Source organism: Budorcas taxicolor, chromosome 11, assembly GCF_023091745.1.
Source record: "Budorcas taxicolor isolate Tak-1 chromosome 11, Takin1.1, whole genome shotgun sequence".
Taxonomy (NCBI): Eukaryota; Metazoa; Chordata; class Mammalia; order Artiodactyla; family Bovidae; genus Budorcas; species Budorcas taxicolor.
In genome coordinates this window covers 134,450,496-134,465,405 of record NC_068920.1, presented here as the reverse complement: position 1 = coordinate 134,465,405, position 14,910 = coordinate 134,450,496, and the positions used below count along the sequence as shown (strand labels likewise).

The following is a 14,910-nucleotide window of genomic DNA, read 5'->3' as shown; positions in this document are numbered from 1 at the left end:
AGCGGGAGGGACAGATGGGTGGGTAGATGCGCTAGTGTCTGCATGCCTTCCTCAACATCTTCCCCAATCAGTGGGTTAATGATCGTTAGCCTGGTCAAGCTCTGGAGCAATTGCTTCAGGGTCGCTTCCCCCCGGGCCCCGCCCCGGTCGACCCCACCTTTCCACGCCGCTCCGCCCCGCCGCTCCCTTCCCGGTGGCCCCTCCCTGCGCAGGTCCCGACTCCAGCCGCACCTCCTCCGACTCTGCAGTGGCGGCGGGGAGGCGAGCCGGAGCGCCAGCGGGCCAGGGCCGGAGCCGAGCCGGGGTCGGGGCAGCAGCGGGGACCCTCGGAGGCGGGGCCAGTGGGACCGCGATGGGCGTGGAGATCGAGACCATCTCCCCGGGAGACGGTACCGGGTGGCGGGGCCGGGGGAGGAGGAGGGGTCTCGGGGCGGAGCCCGGTGGCGGGTGGGGGGGGTCCGATTCCGAGGTGGCGCGGAGGGGTGCAGAACAGGGGGAGCGGGCCTAGGATGGGGACAGCGGGAGATGACATGGGATTGTTGGGGGTTCTAGCAGACACCCTTCGCCATCCCCCTCCGCGCTTGCTCACCTAGAGGAACGGAGACGGAGGCTGAGAGGCTGGGGTCTGCGGCCCGCCACCGCCCCGGGCGCCTCTGACTGGCGCTGCTGCGGCTGGAAACGCTCGGTTATCCGCTGCTGCTGATTTCCTAGGGCCGGGTTACAGCTCCGCTTTCCCTGCCTTGCTGAGTGAGCTCTGGAAACGGGGAAAAGAGATGCTTTGGGGTCTCTTCTGCTCGGGCCAGCCCTCTTCTAACGCACCCGCTTCCGGGCCTCTGATCGGGCGGCCCCCCGCGATCTGGACGGTGAGACGCTGTAGGGACCGAGCCAGTCTGGAAAAGGCGGAGCGCTTCCTCCACTGTCTCTGCATCTAGCTTTATGCTCCCTGCCCCACTCAGCCTCTCCGGCCAGCCTGTCCACTTCCGCGGCTTTCATGAGCGGCTGAAACCAATGGCCCCCAAACTTAAGCGTCCAGCCCAGGCCTGGGATTTGAGTTCACGGTGGTCCGTTTATGCAGCCGCTGCTCAGCCTCTGCCTGGAAGTCCACGGATTCCTCAAAGTCAGCAAGTCCAAAACAGAACTCCTGCTCCTGGTCTTCCCCACTCCAAGGCGCTCCTCTGTGTTCCCTTGCTTCCTGCCTTGGGTTGGCACCCGACACTTTCCCAAGCCAGGCATCTCAGGCATCACCCTTGTGTAATTGACTTTGGATGTGCCAGGAGTAGCTTTCTCCATTTCTTAAACCAACCTTAATACAGACTGGAGCCCATATTTCTGCAGGATTTGACAGGCAAACTGCGTGTCAGGCAGTGTTGACACTCCCCCAACCCAAGGAAATTGGAGGGACTCTTGGCTCCTGGCCACCCTCCTAATTTAAAAACAGTGGTCCCTAGGAGTCCCAGCCAGGACCTTGGATCACTCCAGAGGTACAGGCTTCTTTTTCTATGCTGGGAACCTCTGTACTGGGTCCCAGGAAGCATCTCCCTGAGGTCTTTTTACCTCCCCCACCCTCCCCCACCCAGGGCACTGCTTTAGAATTCTGCCAGGGGCCTCCAGGCCTCTTCCTTCCCTGGCTCAAAAAAACCTTTAGAGTGATCTCTCCTTATCCTCCCTCCCTGGCTAGGGACAAGGAACTTTTCTCTTGTAGCAGATCAGATTTTTAGGGAAAGCCTGGAGGAACTTTCCAGGTGGCACTAGTGGTAAAGAATCCACCTGTCAATGCACGGAGATATAAGAGAACTGGGTTTGATCTCTGGGTTAGGAAGATCCTCTGGAGGAGGAAATGGCAACCCACTCCAGTATTCTTGCCTGGAGAATCCCATGGATGGGCTACCGTCCATTGGGTCACAAAGTGTCAGACACGACTGAAGTGACTTGGCACAGAGGAACTTTGGCCTTCTGCTTTTACTTCAGTCTAAATCCCCAAGTCAAGGAAGCACAGAAGGGCCAGGTACCATGCTGTAACCCAGAGTGGGAGAAAGCACCAATTAATATTTCAATAACGATGCTGCTGTGCTGAGGATGTCTGTCTTGGTCGAGCCTACAACAAATCCTGCCTACTTCTCCTGCTGAGTATCTTGAAGACTCCATCTCCTCAGCCTCTGCCCTAGTTCCAGCCATCACCATCTCTCACCCAGATTTCCGCAGTCTCTAAACTGGTCTTCCCACCTCCAGTCTCACCTCTTGGCCTTCCGTCTGGCCTCCCACCTCACCCACACGGTTTTCTCCACCACAGTCTGCGCACTTTTTAAAATGCATATCTGATTATGCCCCTCTCTGGGCATAAAATGTTTTAAGGAATCCTCCTTTTTCTCCAGGCAGACAGATATAGCCTTCTGTTACCTTCCACACTGGAGCCTCATCTCTCACTAGCAGTCCCTATCCCTACCACCAACTTTTCTCTGGCTTTATCGAGCTGTCTGCAAGTTGTTAAACACACCAGCCATTCAGCAAATATTTATTGAGCTTATACTGTGTGCTAGAACTTAAGGTTAAAGCAGGAAACCAGACAGGCTCCCATTACTGCGTGACTCGAAGCCTTTGAACATGTGCTTCACTCTTCCCATATTATCTCCCTTACTTCCTCTGGCAAGTTACTCATCTTTTAAGACCCAGTTTAACCATTATCTCCTCTCCAATACTTTCCCTGACACTAGTTAGTTGCTCCCTCCCTGGGGCCTCATCTACATGTTGGCTCAGCTGTTCACCCTCCCAAGGCTTTGTTATCCAGTCCCATGGCCTTTAGATCCCACCCAAATTTATAGCTCCAGTGCAGACTCTCTATCAGCCTACTTGCAGTACAAGCTCATGTGTCTTAATAGGTATCTCGAGATTGCCACCTGCACAAATCTGTGCCTCGTCAGTCTTCCCCATCTCAGGAATCAGCTCCTCCAGCCTTCCAGTCACCCACCCTAAAACCTTAACATCATGCTTCTCCCTCATCCTGGATCCCCTTCTCCATGCCATTAGCATGCCCTGTCGGCTCCAATTCCAAAATATATCTCCCATCTATTTTACTCTCTTCTCTGCTGCCAACCACTTTAATTCAAGCCATCATTGATTTTCTGTCTGGATTATTGCAACAGGCGCCTAACTGTCCATCCTACACAGAGCAGCCAGAATGATCTTATAAAATCTTAATGCAGATTATGTCATTCTCTTGCTTAAAGCCCTCCCATGCCTTCTTGTTGCACTTAAAGAATTTGCAGAATTAAATCCAGCTCTTTCCCACTTGTCTCCACCTCCTTCCCTTCTTTCCAGTCATCTAGGCTCCTTTCATTCTGTAAATGCATTGACCCTTTCCTGCTTCATGGTTTAGGCACTGCCTGCTGCTTCTTCCCACAGTGCTTTTCCCAGTGTGTTCCTCATCCTTCAAGTCTCAGTTCAAATGTCATCTCTGAGAGGCTGTCCTGGATCAGCCATTCTGAAATGACCTGTCCCACTGTATCTCTCTGCAATTCATCATTGTGTTTATTTTCTTTAGAGAACTTATCACAATCTATATTGTCTTGTTTATTTGAGTATTATTTGTCTCCCTCCGTTAGAATGTAAATTCCAAAAGAGTAGCAATCTTGTCTGGTCTGTGTAACTCACTGGTGTATCCTGAGATCAAGCCTTACACAGAGCAGGTATTCAGTAAATATTTGTGAATGATTCTGTTTATTCAGAATCATCAGGCTTCCCTGATAGCTCAGTTGGTAAAGAATCCACCTCCAATGCAGGAGACCCCGGTTCAATTCCTGGGTCAGGAAGATCTGCTGGAGAATGGAAAGGCTACCCACTCCAGTATTCTCGCCTGGAGAATTCCATGGACTGTATAGTCCATGCTATCGCAAAGAGTCGGACATGACTGAGTGACTTTCACTGTTTATTCATCCTTGTGCAGTCGTCACCCTGCATTATAATCTATTATTTATGCATCTATTTCCCGAACCTCATTGTGAGTTCATAGATTGCTCTGTGTCTCTGGAATCTAGTCCAGGCCTGCCAGATAGTAGGCGGTCAGGTTTGTGGAATGGATGGAGGAAAGTAAAAAGAGCAATCAAAGAAAGGGAAACAACCAGGAGAGAGCAAAGTTGTGGAACCCAAGGAAATAAAGTTCAGATCAAGGCCAGAGAAGTGAAGTCACTCACACAAAGCCACTGACTCATACACAGCACAGAGCCAGAATTGGAGCCATGGGCTTCTCCGTGGTATGGAGGGGAATGTGGGCCAGAGCTCTTGGTCACAAGTCACACCTGAAATGTTCCTGGTGACTTTTCCCTGTTCATTCCTGGATCTTTGTGTCTCCTTGCAGGAAGGACGTTCCCCAAGAAGGGCCAGACGTGCGTGGTGCACTACACAGGTAGGCTTTGGCCCCTATGCTCTCATCCAAACCTGCCCCTCTGCAGGCAGGTCTCTACTCTGACACCTCTCCAGAGGTATCTGCTCCCCCGGAATAGGCCCCAAGCCCAGGGCAGCCAAGTCTTCCTCTGACCAGCCATCTCCATCTCCCCCAGCCAGCCTTGAGGGAATGAGAAAGGGCACTGCCAAGGTTAATCCCTCCCCTCTTCTACCAGCAAGACCCACCATGATACCAGCCTCTGACAGAGCCAGCCATCTCCATTTCCCTTCTGTCTGTTGCAGGCAGGATGGAGCCCTGGCCCCTCTGGTTCTGTCTGATACTTGGAAATTCCTCTTATAGCTCTCAGAGCCCTGAGCCCCCTGCAGACTTCCTTTTCATCCTACAGTGTTATGAAAGAAGTGAAGTCTTGACTTCCTCAGAATCCCCTTTCTTTATGGGGAAATAGACTATTCAGTCTACTCTTACTGATCACTTAGGGGACACAAACATGAAACAAGAGGATCCCTCCCTTCACCAGGGTTGTGGGCACGGGGGAGGGCAGTGCCTGTGGTGCTGTGGGAGCAGAGGAGGGCCCACATCTCTGCTGAGCCCTCATGGATGATATGGATTGGAAGGCCAGGTGCACTGAGGAACATTCTAGATGGAGTTCCTGAGGACCTCTGGCCGAAGATCGATGAGCAAATGTTTGTTCCAAAGGGGGTGCAGGGGGAGTGCTCTGCCTTGTGACCTTCTTCCCAATGTGGTGAACTTGGTGACAGCCACTTCGCAGACAGCAAGGCCAGTTTAATTCCTAGGATAGAGTCAGACAGGGGCCATTTTTAGCAGTTCTCTGGGCCAGTGTGAAGTGCCAGGTTAATTCTAGGCAGACAGTGTGGGTATTTCTCAACAGCTGTGTTGCCGGTGGCTGACGTCAGTGGGCTGGAGCTGTGTTTCATCTCCCGGTGATGTGTCCTAATTACCATGAGCCTTCTGGGGCCTCTGACCTATGTAATTGATTTATCTGTTCTACATGTTGCAGACAGACCAGTACTTATCAAGTTACCGAAACCACAACATCCTTTTGTAAAGACTTTTCACAATACATGCAGACAGGAGGCAATGTGCATTAAATACTAACATTAGACATGGGCAGCTCTGGTCTGGGGAGGGACTGTCTCATCAAACCCAGTCAGAGACTGGGAATTTTTGGTAAACTTAATTATATGTAAATACACTAGAGAACATAACTCTAAGATGTACAGATTGATGAAAATTTTCAAAAGTGATCACACTTATGTAACCACCCCCCAGATCAACAGACCCTTCTAGCACCTCCCAGTCATTCACTTGTGCATGCTACATTGCCTCAGTCGTGTTGGACTCTTTGCGACTGTATGGACTGTAGCCCACTAAACTCCTCTGTCCGTGGGATTCTCCAGGCAAGAATACTGCTGTGGGTTGCCAGGCCCTCCTCCAGGGTATCTTCCCAATCCAGGGTTCGAACCCATGTCTCTTACGTCTCCTGCGTCTCCTGTATTGGCAGGGGCATTCTTTACCACTGGGGCCACCTGGGAAGCCCCCCACCCCCCACCAGTCATTACATTTCCCTAAAGGTAACTAGCATTCTAACTTCTTGTCCCTATAGATTGGTTTCATCTCATAGAGTATGTATTCTTTAGTTTTGGGGTTATTTCACTCATTAGCTCTCTTATTTCACTTTTAATGTGTGTGAGATTTATCCAGGAGTTTGCCCTTTTTTATTCCTGTACAGGTCATTGCATGAATATATTGCAATTTATCCTTTCTACAGTTGATGAACATTTGGATTGTTAGTTTTTAGACATTATGAATGGTGTTGCTTTGAAGAGTCTTGTAGATATCTTCTGGTGCACATATGTAGACAACCTCGTTGGCTAAACATAGAAGTGAAATTGCTGGGGCACAGGGTTATACCTGCTCAGAGGTAGCAGATCCTGCCGAATAGCTTTCCAAAGTAGTTGTGCCAGTTTCCACTGCCACCAGCCATGTCTGAGCATTCCAGTTCTCCGGCATCCTTATCACCGCTTGGTATCGTCAGGTTTTTGTTTTGATTTTGGCCCTCTCTGGTGGGCTCCCAGGGTATCTCCTTGTGGTTTTTATTTGCACAGGCCTGATGGTTAAGGAAGTTGAGTACCCTTTCATGTGCTCCCTGGTCATTTGGATGTCCTCTTTAGTTCACTTAAATTTTGTCCACTTAAGAAAAAATTAGGTTGTCTGTCTTTATCTTATTGATCTGTAGGAATTCATTTGTATTCTGGATTTGAGTCCTTTGTTGGCTATACCTATTCCAAACATCTCCTATTCCAAAGCATCTGTTTTTCTTTACTCCTTTATTGGCATCCTTTGAGCAGATTTCTTTTTTTTAATTTTTATTTATTTATTTGGCTGCAGTGGGTCTTAATTGCAGCATGTGAGACTCTTTGTTGCAGCATGCAGGATCTTTTTTAAAATATAGATTTATTTGGCTGTGCTGGGTCTTCATTGCAGCATATGAGATCCTTTAGTTGTGGCATGCATCCTAGTTCCCTGACCTGGGTTCAAACCCAGGCTCCCTACATTGGGAGCAGAGTCTCAGCCACTGGACCACTAGGAAGTCCTATTTTGAATAGAATTCTTAATTTTAATGAAGTTCTACATATGAATCTTTCCTTTTGCAGTTAGTAATTTTGTGTTCAGAAATCTTTGTCTATCCTAGGTGATGAAGCTCTTCTTCTATTTATTATTTCTTAGAAGCTTTATTATTTTATCTTTCATATTTAGGCCTGTGATTCATATGGAGTTGATTTTTATGTGTGGGTGAATTAGGGGTTCACTTTGATGGTTCATTTTCCCTCATATGTATATACAGTCAATCAGCAACATTAATAAAAAAAATCACCCTTTGTCCATTACATTTCAGTGGCACCCTTGTTAAATCCGGTCACCATGTGTCTGTGGTGTCTGTTTCTGGACTGCATGGTTTTGACTGAACCTGCTGCAGTAGATAAAAGTTTATGGTCTGAAGTGGTTTAAGTCATATGAAACCTGAGGAGTATGGGGAATGAGAAAGTCAGCCTTTAAATGGAGGGTGTGAATGTATGTGCGTGTGTATGTGCATATCCATATATGTACTGTACAAGTTTGTGAATGTGTGACTGTATTATATCTACGTATCTAAATATTTTCTTAGCATCTGTTTGGCCATCAGGGTTTTCTTCTGAGTGCATGTGCATAAATGTATGTGAGCACGCATGCGCATCTCTGAATATCTTAGCAACCTGTGTGTATGCTTGAGTTTGTATTTGATCTCGTGTATTTGATACAGAAGTATCCATCTGTGTGCGTCTCTGTGTAGCAATAGGGTTTTCTTCTTTGCCTGATTTAGTACCCAGGGAAAGAGCCCAATTTATTCTGCTGAGAAAATAGGTAGGTAAGAATGTCTCTTGTATACATTTATATTGTAGGAATTAGGATGTGGAATCACAGATACTTAGACACTAGACCTCTCATGTGAAACATGGCAAATCTGAGATCAGAGAGAAAGTGATCTAAGTTCACACAGTGAGTTAGTGCCAAAGTGAATTCAGAATCTAATCTCTGAATCTACAAGCTAGATCTTTCTCTGGTTCCAGATTGCCTTCTGATGTGGTCCAGGGGCCATGAGAAGAAGGCATGATATAGCATCCTTTGCAGAATGTCTAATATTTGAGCTAGAGACACCAGTAAGAACAGAAAACAGAAAAGCAGCTCTTGCTTCTTAGGCAGCTGGACTGAGACAACACATGCATGTACATCAGGAATGACAAGATATCTGCAGTTGGAGGCTGAGGGATACTTCAGTCTGCTAAGAAAACACTCAGGGTGTCCTGAGTTCACACAGTCCTTTTGTATGAGGTCTGGAGGCTGCCCCTGACTGGCTGGGTCACTTTACACTGTTCACTGCAATAAAGGATGATATGACCTTTGGGTTTTGTGTAGGGGGGGAACCTTGAGAATATCAGGTGAGGACTCAACCTGAAACTGAAATGCCTGGGAAAACAGACTGTCAGGCTAAGGAAGGTGCATAAAAAAATTTGCAATGTGCAGAAGTACTTGAGAAAGGTCTGACCTCAATAGGGAAGGGAAGGAGAGAAGGGGAGGACAGAGAGAAGGTTGTCAGGCAGGCAGTAGCTAGATCTTAAACTGCCTGGATACAATGTAGGCATTCGGATTCTCCCTTAGGAAAGTTACAGAAGCAAGGGAATAATAGAATCAGGCACGTGTGTGCGCATGTGTGAGTATGTGTGTGTGTGTTAAACCATTCTGGGTGCAGTGTGGAGAAGGGAATGGAAGAGTAAAAGCAGAGCAACAATACTCGTTAGAGTTGGTTCCTGTCCACAGGTAAGGTGTGATAGTGGCTTGATGAGACCACAGGGTGGTGGTAATAAAAGTAGAGAAAATACTTGGACTTCAAAGATATGTACCATTTTGTGATTGGTGGGATGTGCTTGCTTAGTCAACGGGATGGATGGGGAGGACAGGAAGACAGCAGGTTTGTACAGAATAGGAATTCCATACTAGACATGTTGAACCTGAAATGGGAGTTATCTCATGACCACAGCTCTTTTCCACCCTATCCTTGCTTGCATAGGAATGCTTCAAAATGGCAAGAAATTCGATTCATCCAGAGACAGAAACAAGCCTTTCAAGTTCAGAATTGGCAAACAGGAAGTCATCAAGGGTTTTGAAGAGGGCGCAGCCCAGGTAAGAAGAGGATCCTTGTTAAGGGGAGTTTGAGCAGCTAGGGGTCTGGGCTCTGCACTCTGCCCTCCACCCTCCCCCATCACAGACCATCACTGCTTTGACTCCACTGCCAGGGCTTGGCAATGCCACCTAGTTTCAGTCCTGGCTTTGTGTCCCCACCCCTTTTGTTGCCTGTCACTTGGGGCTGTCTTCCCAAGCACATCCCTCCAGTTCTGAGCAAGCCTGTGAGCTACTAGCTGTTCAGGACTGAAACAGCAGAAGAGGTGGGGTAGGCTACCATGTTTAGGGGTTTTTTTAACTTAAAAAAAAAAAGCTCTAGTTTCAGACTTGCAAAAATATTATATGAGTAGAGTTCTCGTATACTCTTTACCAGCTTCCCTAAACGTTGTTTTACATAACCATAGAACGGTGAACAAAACCAGGACATTAACATTGATATAATGCTATTAGCCAATCTGTTCAAATTTTTGTCAATTATTCAAAATTTAAAAATTGATTATTCAAATTTCACCAGTTGTCCCACTAATGCCAGACAAATCCTTGAGGACTGCTGTGATGAGCCCTGGTTCAGGCTCTTCTTCCTTCCTCTATGAAGTCACGTGATGTTCCTTGCTGTGCCTTCTAATCTCTTAATCTAATGAATTGGTCCTAGCACCTACATGAGTATATACATGCATATATGGTCTTTACACATCCTCTTTAGGCTTCTTTGAAAGAAGGAAAAATTATGAACAGATTGAAGTGTTGAGGTGCACTCTAATTGAATAACCAGCATTGTTTGCTAAATCAATGAATTTGAGACTACAGTGTTGAAGTTACTGTCCATAGTTACGTCTCTGCTAGTCTGATGTGCAATCTGCCTTGGTTACAACTCTTAGCATCACTTCAGTGTGCCACATATAAAATTCATCTCAGATCTTCAGGGTTACCATGAGGATGGTTTGGGAAAATGACATAGTTACCTTACTCTTCTCTTTTAAATCAAGCTGGGTCCTCTTTCTCCTCTCCCCATCTGCCCCCATCCCTGCTAGATGAGCTTGGGGCAGAGGGCGAAGCTGACCTGCACTCCTGATGTGGCATATGGAGCCACAGGCCACCCCGGTGTCATCCCTCCCAATGCCACCCTCATCTTTGACGTGGAGCTGCTCAACCTAGAGTGAAGGCAGGAAGGAACTGAAGGTGGCTGGAGATGGCTGCTGCTCACCCTCCTAGCCTGCTCGGCCACTGGGATGGCTCCTCCTGCTTGGGGCTCTTGATCAGTGCGCTAACCTCACTGCCCCATGGCATTATCCATTCTCTCTGCCCAAGTTGCTCTGTCTGTGTTCCGTCACTGTTCACGCTAATCTTTGCTTGAGGAAACTTCGGTTGCAGATTGAAATGTTTCAGGTTGTGCATTTTGCGTGATGCATGTAGCAGCCATTCCTGATCACAGAAGAGATTTCTTGTTCGCACAATCTACACTGCCTTACTTTTACTTAAGCCAGACACACAAGGTGCTCAGACATGAAACGTACGTGCTGTACACAGAGGGACTTGAGCCAGTTACCTTTGCTGTCACTTTCTCTCTCGGAAGTTCTGCTGACTTAAACAATGTCCTCTTTGGAAACGGTATGTAAAATAAAGGCTCTGTGCTTGACAAATGCCTGTCCATCCTTACTGAAGGTAGGAAGTGCTTTAAATGTATTCAGACACTCAGTTGTGTCTGACTTTTTGTGACATCATGGACTGAGTCTGCCAGGCTCTTCTGTTCATGGGATTCTCCTGGTCAGAATATTGGAGTGGGGTGCCATTTCCTCCAGGGGATCTTCCTGAACCATCTTACGTCTGATGTATGTGGTCCTTAAAGGAAGTGTTTTAAGGACCACAGTCATTAAAGGAAGTGCTTTAAGGACCACATAAGTCAGTTGCCCTTGCGGAAAAGAATGGAAGAGAAGTAGCCAGGAGAGTGATATTATATAGTACAGGTTTCCCCACTATCCGAAAGTAGAAAGTACAGCATGCCTGTGAAACCTTTTGTAAGCTGAAATGGTATGACGTGAAGAAGCAGTTACACTAGGGCACAAATGCTAATGGATGCACAAAATAAATCAAGTTAAGAGCACAGATGCTCACAGATACAGTTCAAAGCTATGATGGCTTGATGCTGAGATGCTATATAGTTCTTGGGGAAGGAGCTTGGTGGTGTCAGTCACTGCTCAGGGTTCATGCTGCCTCTTAACCACTCTGAATGCTATTTTTGCTTTTCTTCTTTTTTCATTAAAGCAAAAATCCTCTCTGGACTTCTTTTGCGTAGCGAAAACAGGTATTCATGTAGGTCTTTCCTAAGAGCGAAGTGGCATGAAGTGAACTTTTCAAAAGTTCATGTAGCATATATACCGCTCCAAGGTACCTATTGTATTTAATGGGCCTTGTTCTATTCTTATTTTTTTCTAATTTTAAAAGAAAAACTACCACCAACCCTCTAAGCAGCCCTGCTGCTGCTGCTAAGTTGCTTCAGTCGTGTCTGACTCTGTGCGACCCCATGGACAGCAGCCCACCAGGCTCCTCTGTCTACGGGATTCTCTAGGCAAGAATACTGAAGTGGATTGCCATTTTCTTCTCCACTAAGCAGCCCTACAAAGTAGGTATTGCTTGCCACTTCTCTCACAGGCTCATAATTCTCTTCTGAGTAACTGTAACTGAAGAAATACATTTTGTCCAAACCCTATAGCTTAGTCATCAAATGCTGGATTTGAGCACTTCAGGTGATCAATCATGAAATCTCCATTCGGACTTACGTGCTCCCTTCTTGGAAAAGATGGAAAAGTGCACTTTGTGCATCATCTAAAGAAATGATGATGTGTTATGCTTCAAAGCCATACATTAACTCACATTACTTGTGATAGTAAGCATGTACTTATTTTCATCTAGATTTGCTCTAACTTTACACTGGAGCATTACTGCTGAGAAGAATATGATTCTGAACTTGTTTCTATCTATGCTGCTTATTAATATTTTCATCTGCCTTTACTATAACTTACAGGAACTTCCAGTTAGGTTTTAAAACCAGCCCACTGATTGATATGGGTTATGTATGTCAGGAGAGCCCATGGCAATGTAGCTAAGAGATTTTTCTTTTAGTTGGCATGAGTGAGAAAAGCTCTGGGCCATCGTCAGGGTTCTTCTGTCAGTGATGTCTTAGAATTGTTTCCAGACGGAGGGAGGGGCAAGTGCTATTAAGTTTCCCTCACAGACTTGTTGATAACACATCACAAAATGTGTCATGTATGTGATATGACACAGCTCAGCTATTTTATCGATCCCTTTTGTCTCCAGAAAGTCCTGGCTGTATTCCTCTGCTGAGGACTGAGGAGCTAAGGAAGAAGCAGTGCTTTAAGATGGAGAAAATGAAATGAGAAAGGGGCTGCTTTGCTTTCAGTCACCAGTCCCTGTGCTTACCTCTACGGTGGGACCAGACCAGTCAGAAGGTGCTACACTCACTCCTTTCTGGGGTGTTTCCTTCAGAATGTCTTGGTTCCTCGCTTTCCTCAATGATACAAAAGGCCTATGAGAATTCCTCAGAAGCCAGCCTGTATAAAAGATTATCATCATGTTTTCTGCTGTGACATCAATAAGATAACTAAAAATAGCACCAAGGACCATTTCAGGTGCCCATTATAGAGTCAAGTAAATAATCTCAGTCTAGAGTTCTCATAGCCAAGGTGGTAACAGGAGACACTAAGAGTAGGGGGAATAAAAGCAAATACCTACTGGCTAGCACATGAAGAGGGTAGGGCGCTACTTCACAAGCCTTGCTTTACTGACACTCTTAAAAGATAACACAGAAAATTGTGATGCAATATGACAAGGGTTTGGGCATCATCCTGTGAGAGCCACCAAAAGTTGTTAAGCAAGAAGGTGATGATGAAATATATGTCGTATCAGTCATTTTCAAACTTTCAGTCAATGAATTCTCTATTCATACAAAATCTTTCTTGGAAACTTGAAATCTAACCTACATGGATGTAAAGCAGCTCTGGCACATGTGTGTGTGTACATACATGCACATGAACACAATCATTTCCTTTTTTTAAGCTCCCCAGGTGGCTTCGATGTCCCCCTGGATTTATTTTTAGGATTTTTTTTTTTATAGGGACCATTTTTAAAGTCTTTGTTACAATATTGCTTCTGTTTTATCTTCTGTTTTTTTTTTGGTCACAAAGCATATGGAATCTTAGCTCTCAGACCAGAAATCGAACCCACATCCCCTGCCTTGGAAGGTGAAGTATTAACCACTGGACTGCCAGCGAAGTCCCGATTCCTTGTACTCTTAAAAGCATTTTGAGAAACCGTGCCTTCAATGCCTGGTGGAGAGGACTGGCTATAACTATATCCTCAGCATTTCAGTACGAACAGAGAACAGAGCAGGGGCTCAGGATGTGTCCCCTGAATTAATGTTCTCATAACGTAACTGGAACTGGCTAAAAATTTCCAATTAGAGGGCATTTTTAAAAAACTCTTAACTTTAGGTCATGAAATTCAACTAACAGACACATAATCCAAATGACAGACCAGTTATAACTGTCAAGAATTCCCCCTTGTTACTAATTTAAAACAACTTATATTGGGGGCAAGTCAGTCTGTAGACAAACCACACTGTAAGTAGGTCTAATTTGTTTTCCCCTTACAAAAGTCTTTTAGAAAATTCTTTTTATATTTATAAATACCTAAAAGCACACTGAGCATTACAAAAATAAGGAACTCATAAAAGCATCCACAAGAAAATTACAGCTGTGGCTCCTTTGTCATCTGCCTGGTCTTTTTAGAAATAAATGACTCTATTCTACTCTTAAACAGTGCTTTCAAAAAGCACTCAGACAGAGTTAATAAATAAGACAATTATTTCTTGATTTTCAATAGTAGGCTTTGAGAAGACAGTACAAAAAGTATAAAATAGTCTATTTTCTTACAGTAATGATAGATTTCAATGCTAAATGCATTTAAAAGTAGAATAGGCTTTGTCCATTTAAACGATTCAGTGCTTGTACCTTTCAAATTGATTTTGGATTATAGTTATATACAAAACAATTAGTCCATGTTTCTCCATTTGGCCCATGCCTAAACTATAAAAAGAAAATTACAGCTATCTCCTCCAAGCTGCTGAGCTATGATGAATGTGGTAATAAACATACTATTTCCATGCCATGGGAGTTTGTGATTATAAGACTAAGCATTAAGTATTTTATTTATGGCAAAGATATACTATGAGCCAAAGTCCAAAATATACACAGACACTTATTAACGAAAGGGAAAGAATACATAAATACATCTTAGACATGTAAAAACAAATACCACCACCCTGGCAGCTGGCTCTCACATTTCTAACAATGTGTTATCATCTGAATGACCATTTCTAGAATAAACGTCTGAGGACAAAGGTACCAATACTGACAAAGGCATTTCACTAACTGTAAACCAAGTATCATTCAAATGTACTCATGTGCTTAATAACCAGTTGATGTCCAAAAATATTTTATTCATTCACTCAACATGATAAGCTTTGGTTTCCTTATCTGCAAAATGGATACCTACCTTCACTGAGTTATTATGTAGATTTCATTATTAATAGACATTCAATAAGTAACAATACTCTTAATAAGTTCCCCTGATGGTTAAGCACTGGATTGGTCACTGGTAGTATTGAGAATATCAAAAGGTCCCCATTCTCAAGAAGCTCAGTCTCTAGGACTACCTACTACTGAATAATTCTTGATATAGTTCAATTGCTGTTT

General features: G+C 45.2%; 1 protein-coding gene across 1 annotated transcript; it reads left to right on the top strand.

The window, feature by feature from the left end:
• Positions 1 to 352: 352 nt before the first annotated feature.
• Positions 353 to 10,299, top strand: FKBP1B (FKBP prolyl isomerase 1B). The gene is made up of 4 exons (XM_052649429.1): positions 353 to 389; positions 4,352 to 4,399; positions 9,027 to 9,139; positions 10,171 to 10,299. The coding sequence occupies exons 1-4, from the start codon at positions 353 to 355 to the stop codon at positions 10,297 to 10,299; spliced, it is 327 nt and encodes a 108-aa protein (XP_052505389.1).
• Positions 10,300 to 14,910: the final 4,611 nt, after the last annotated feature.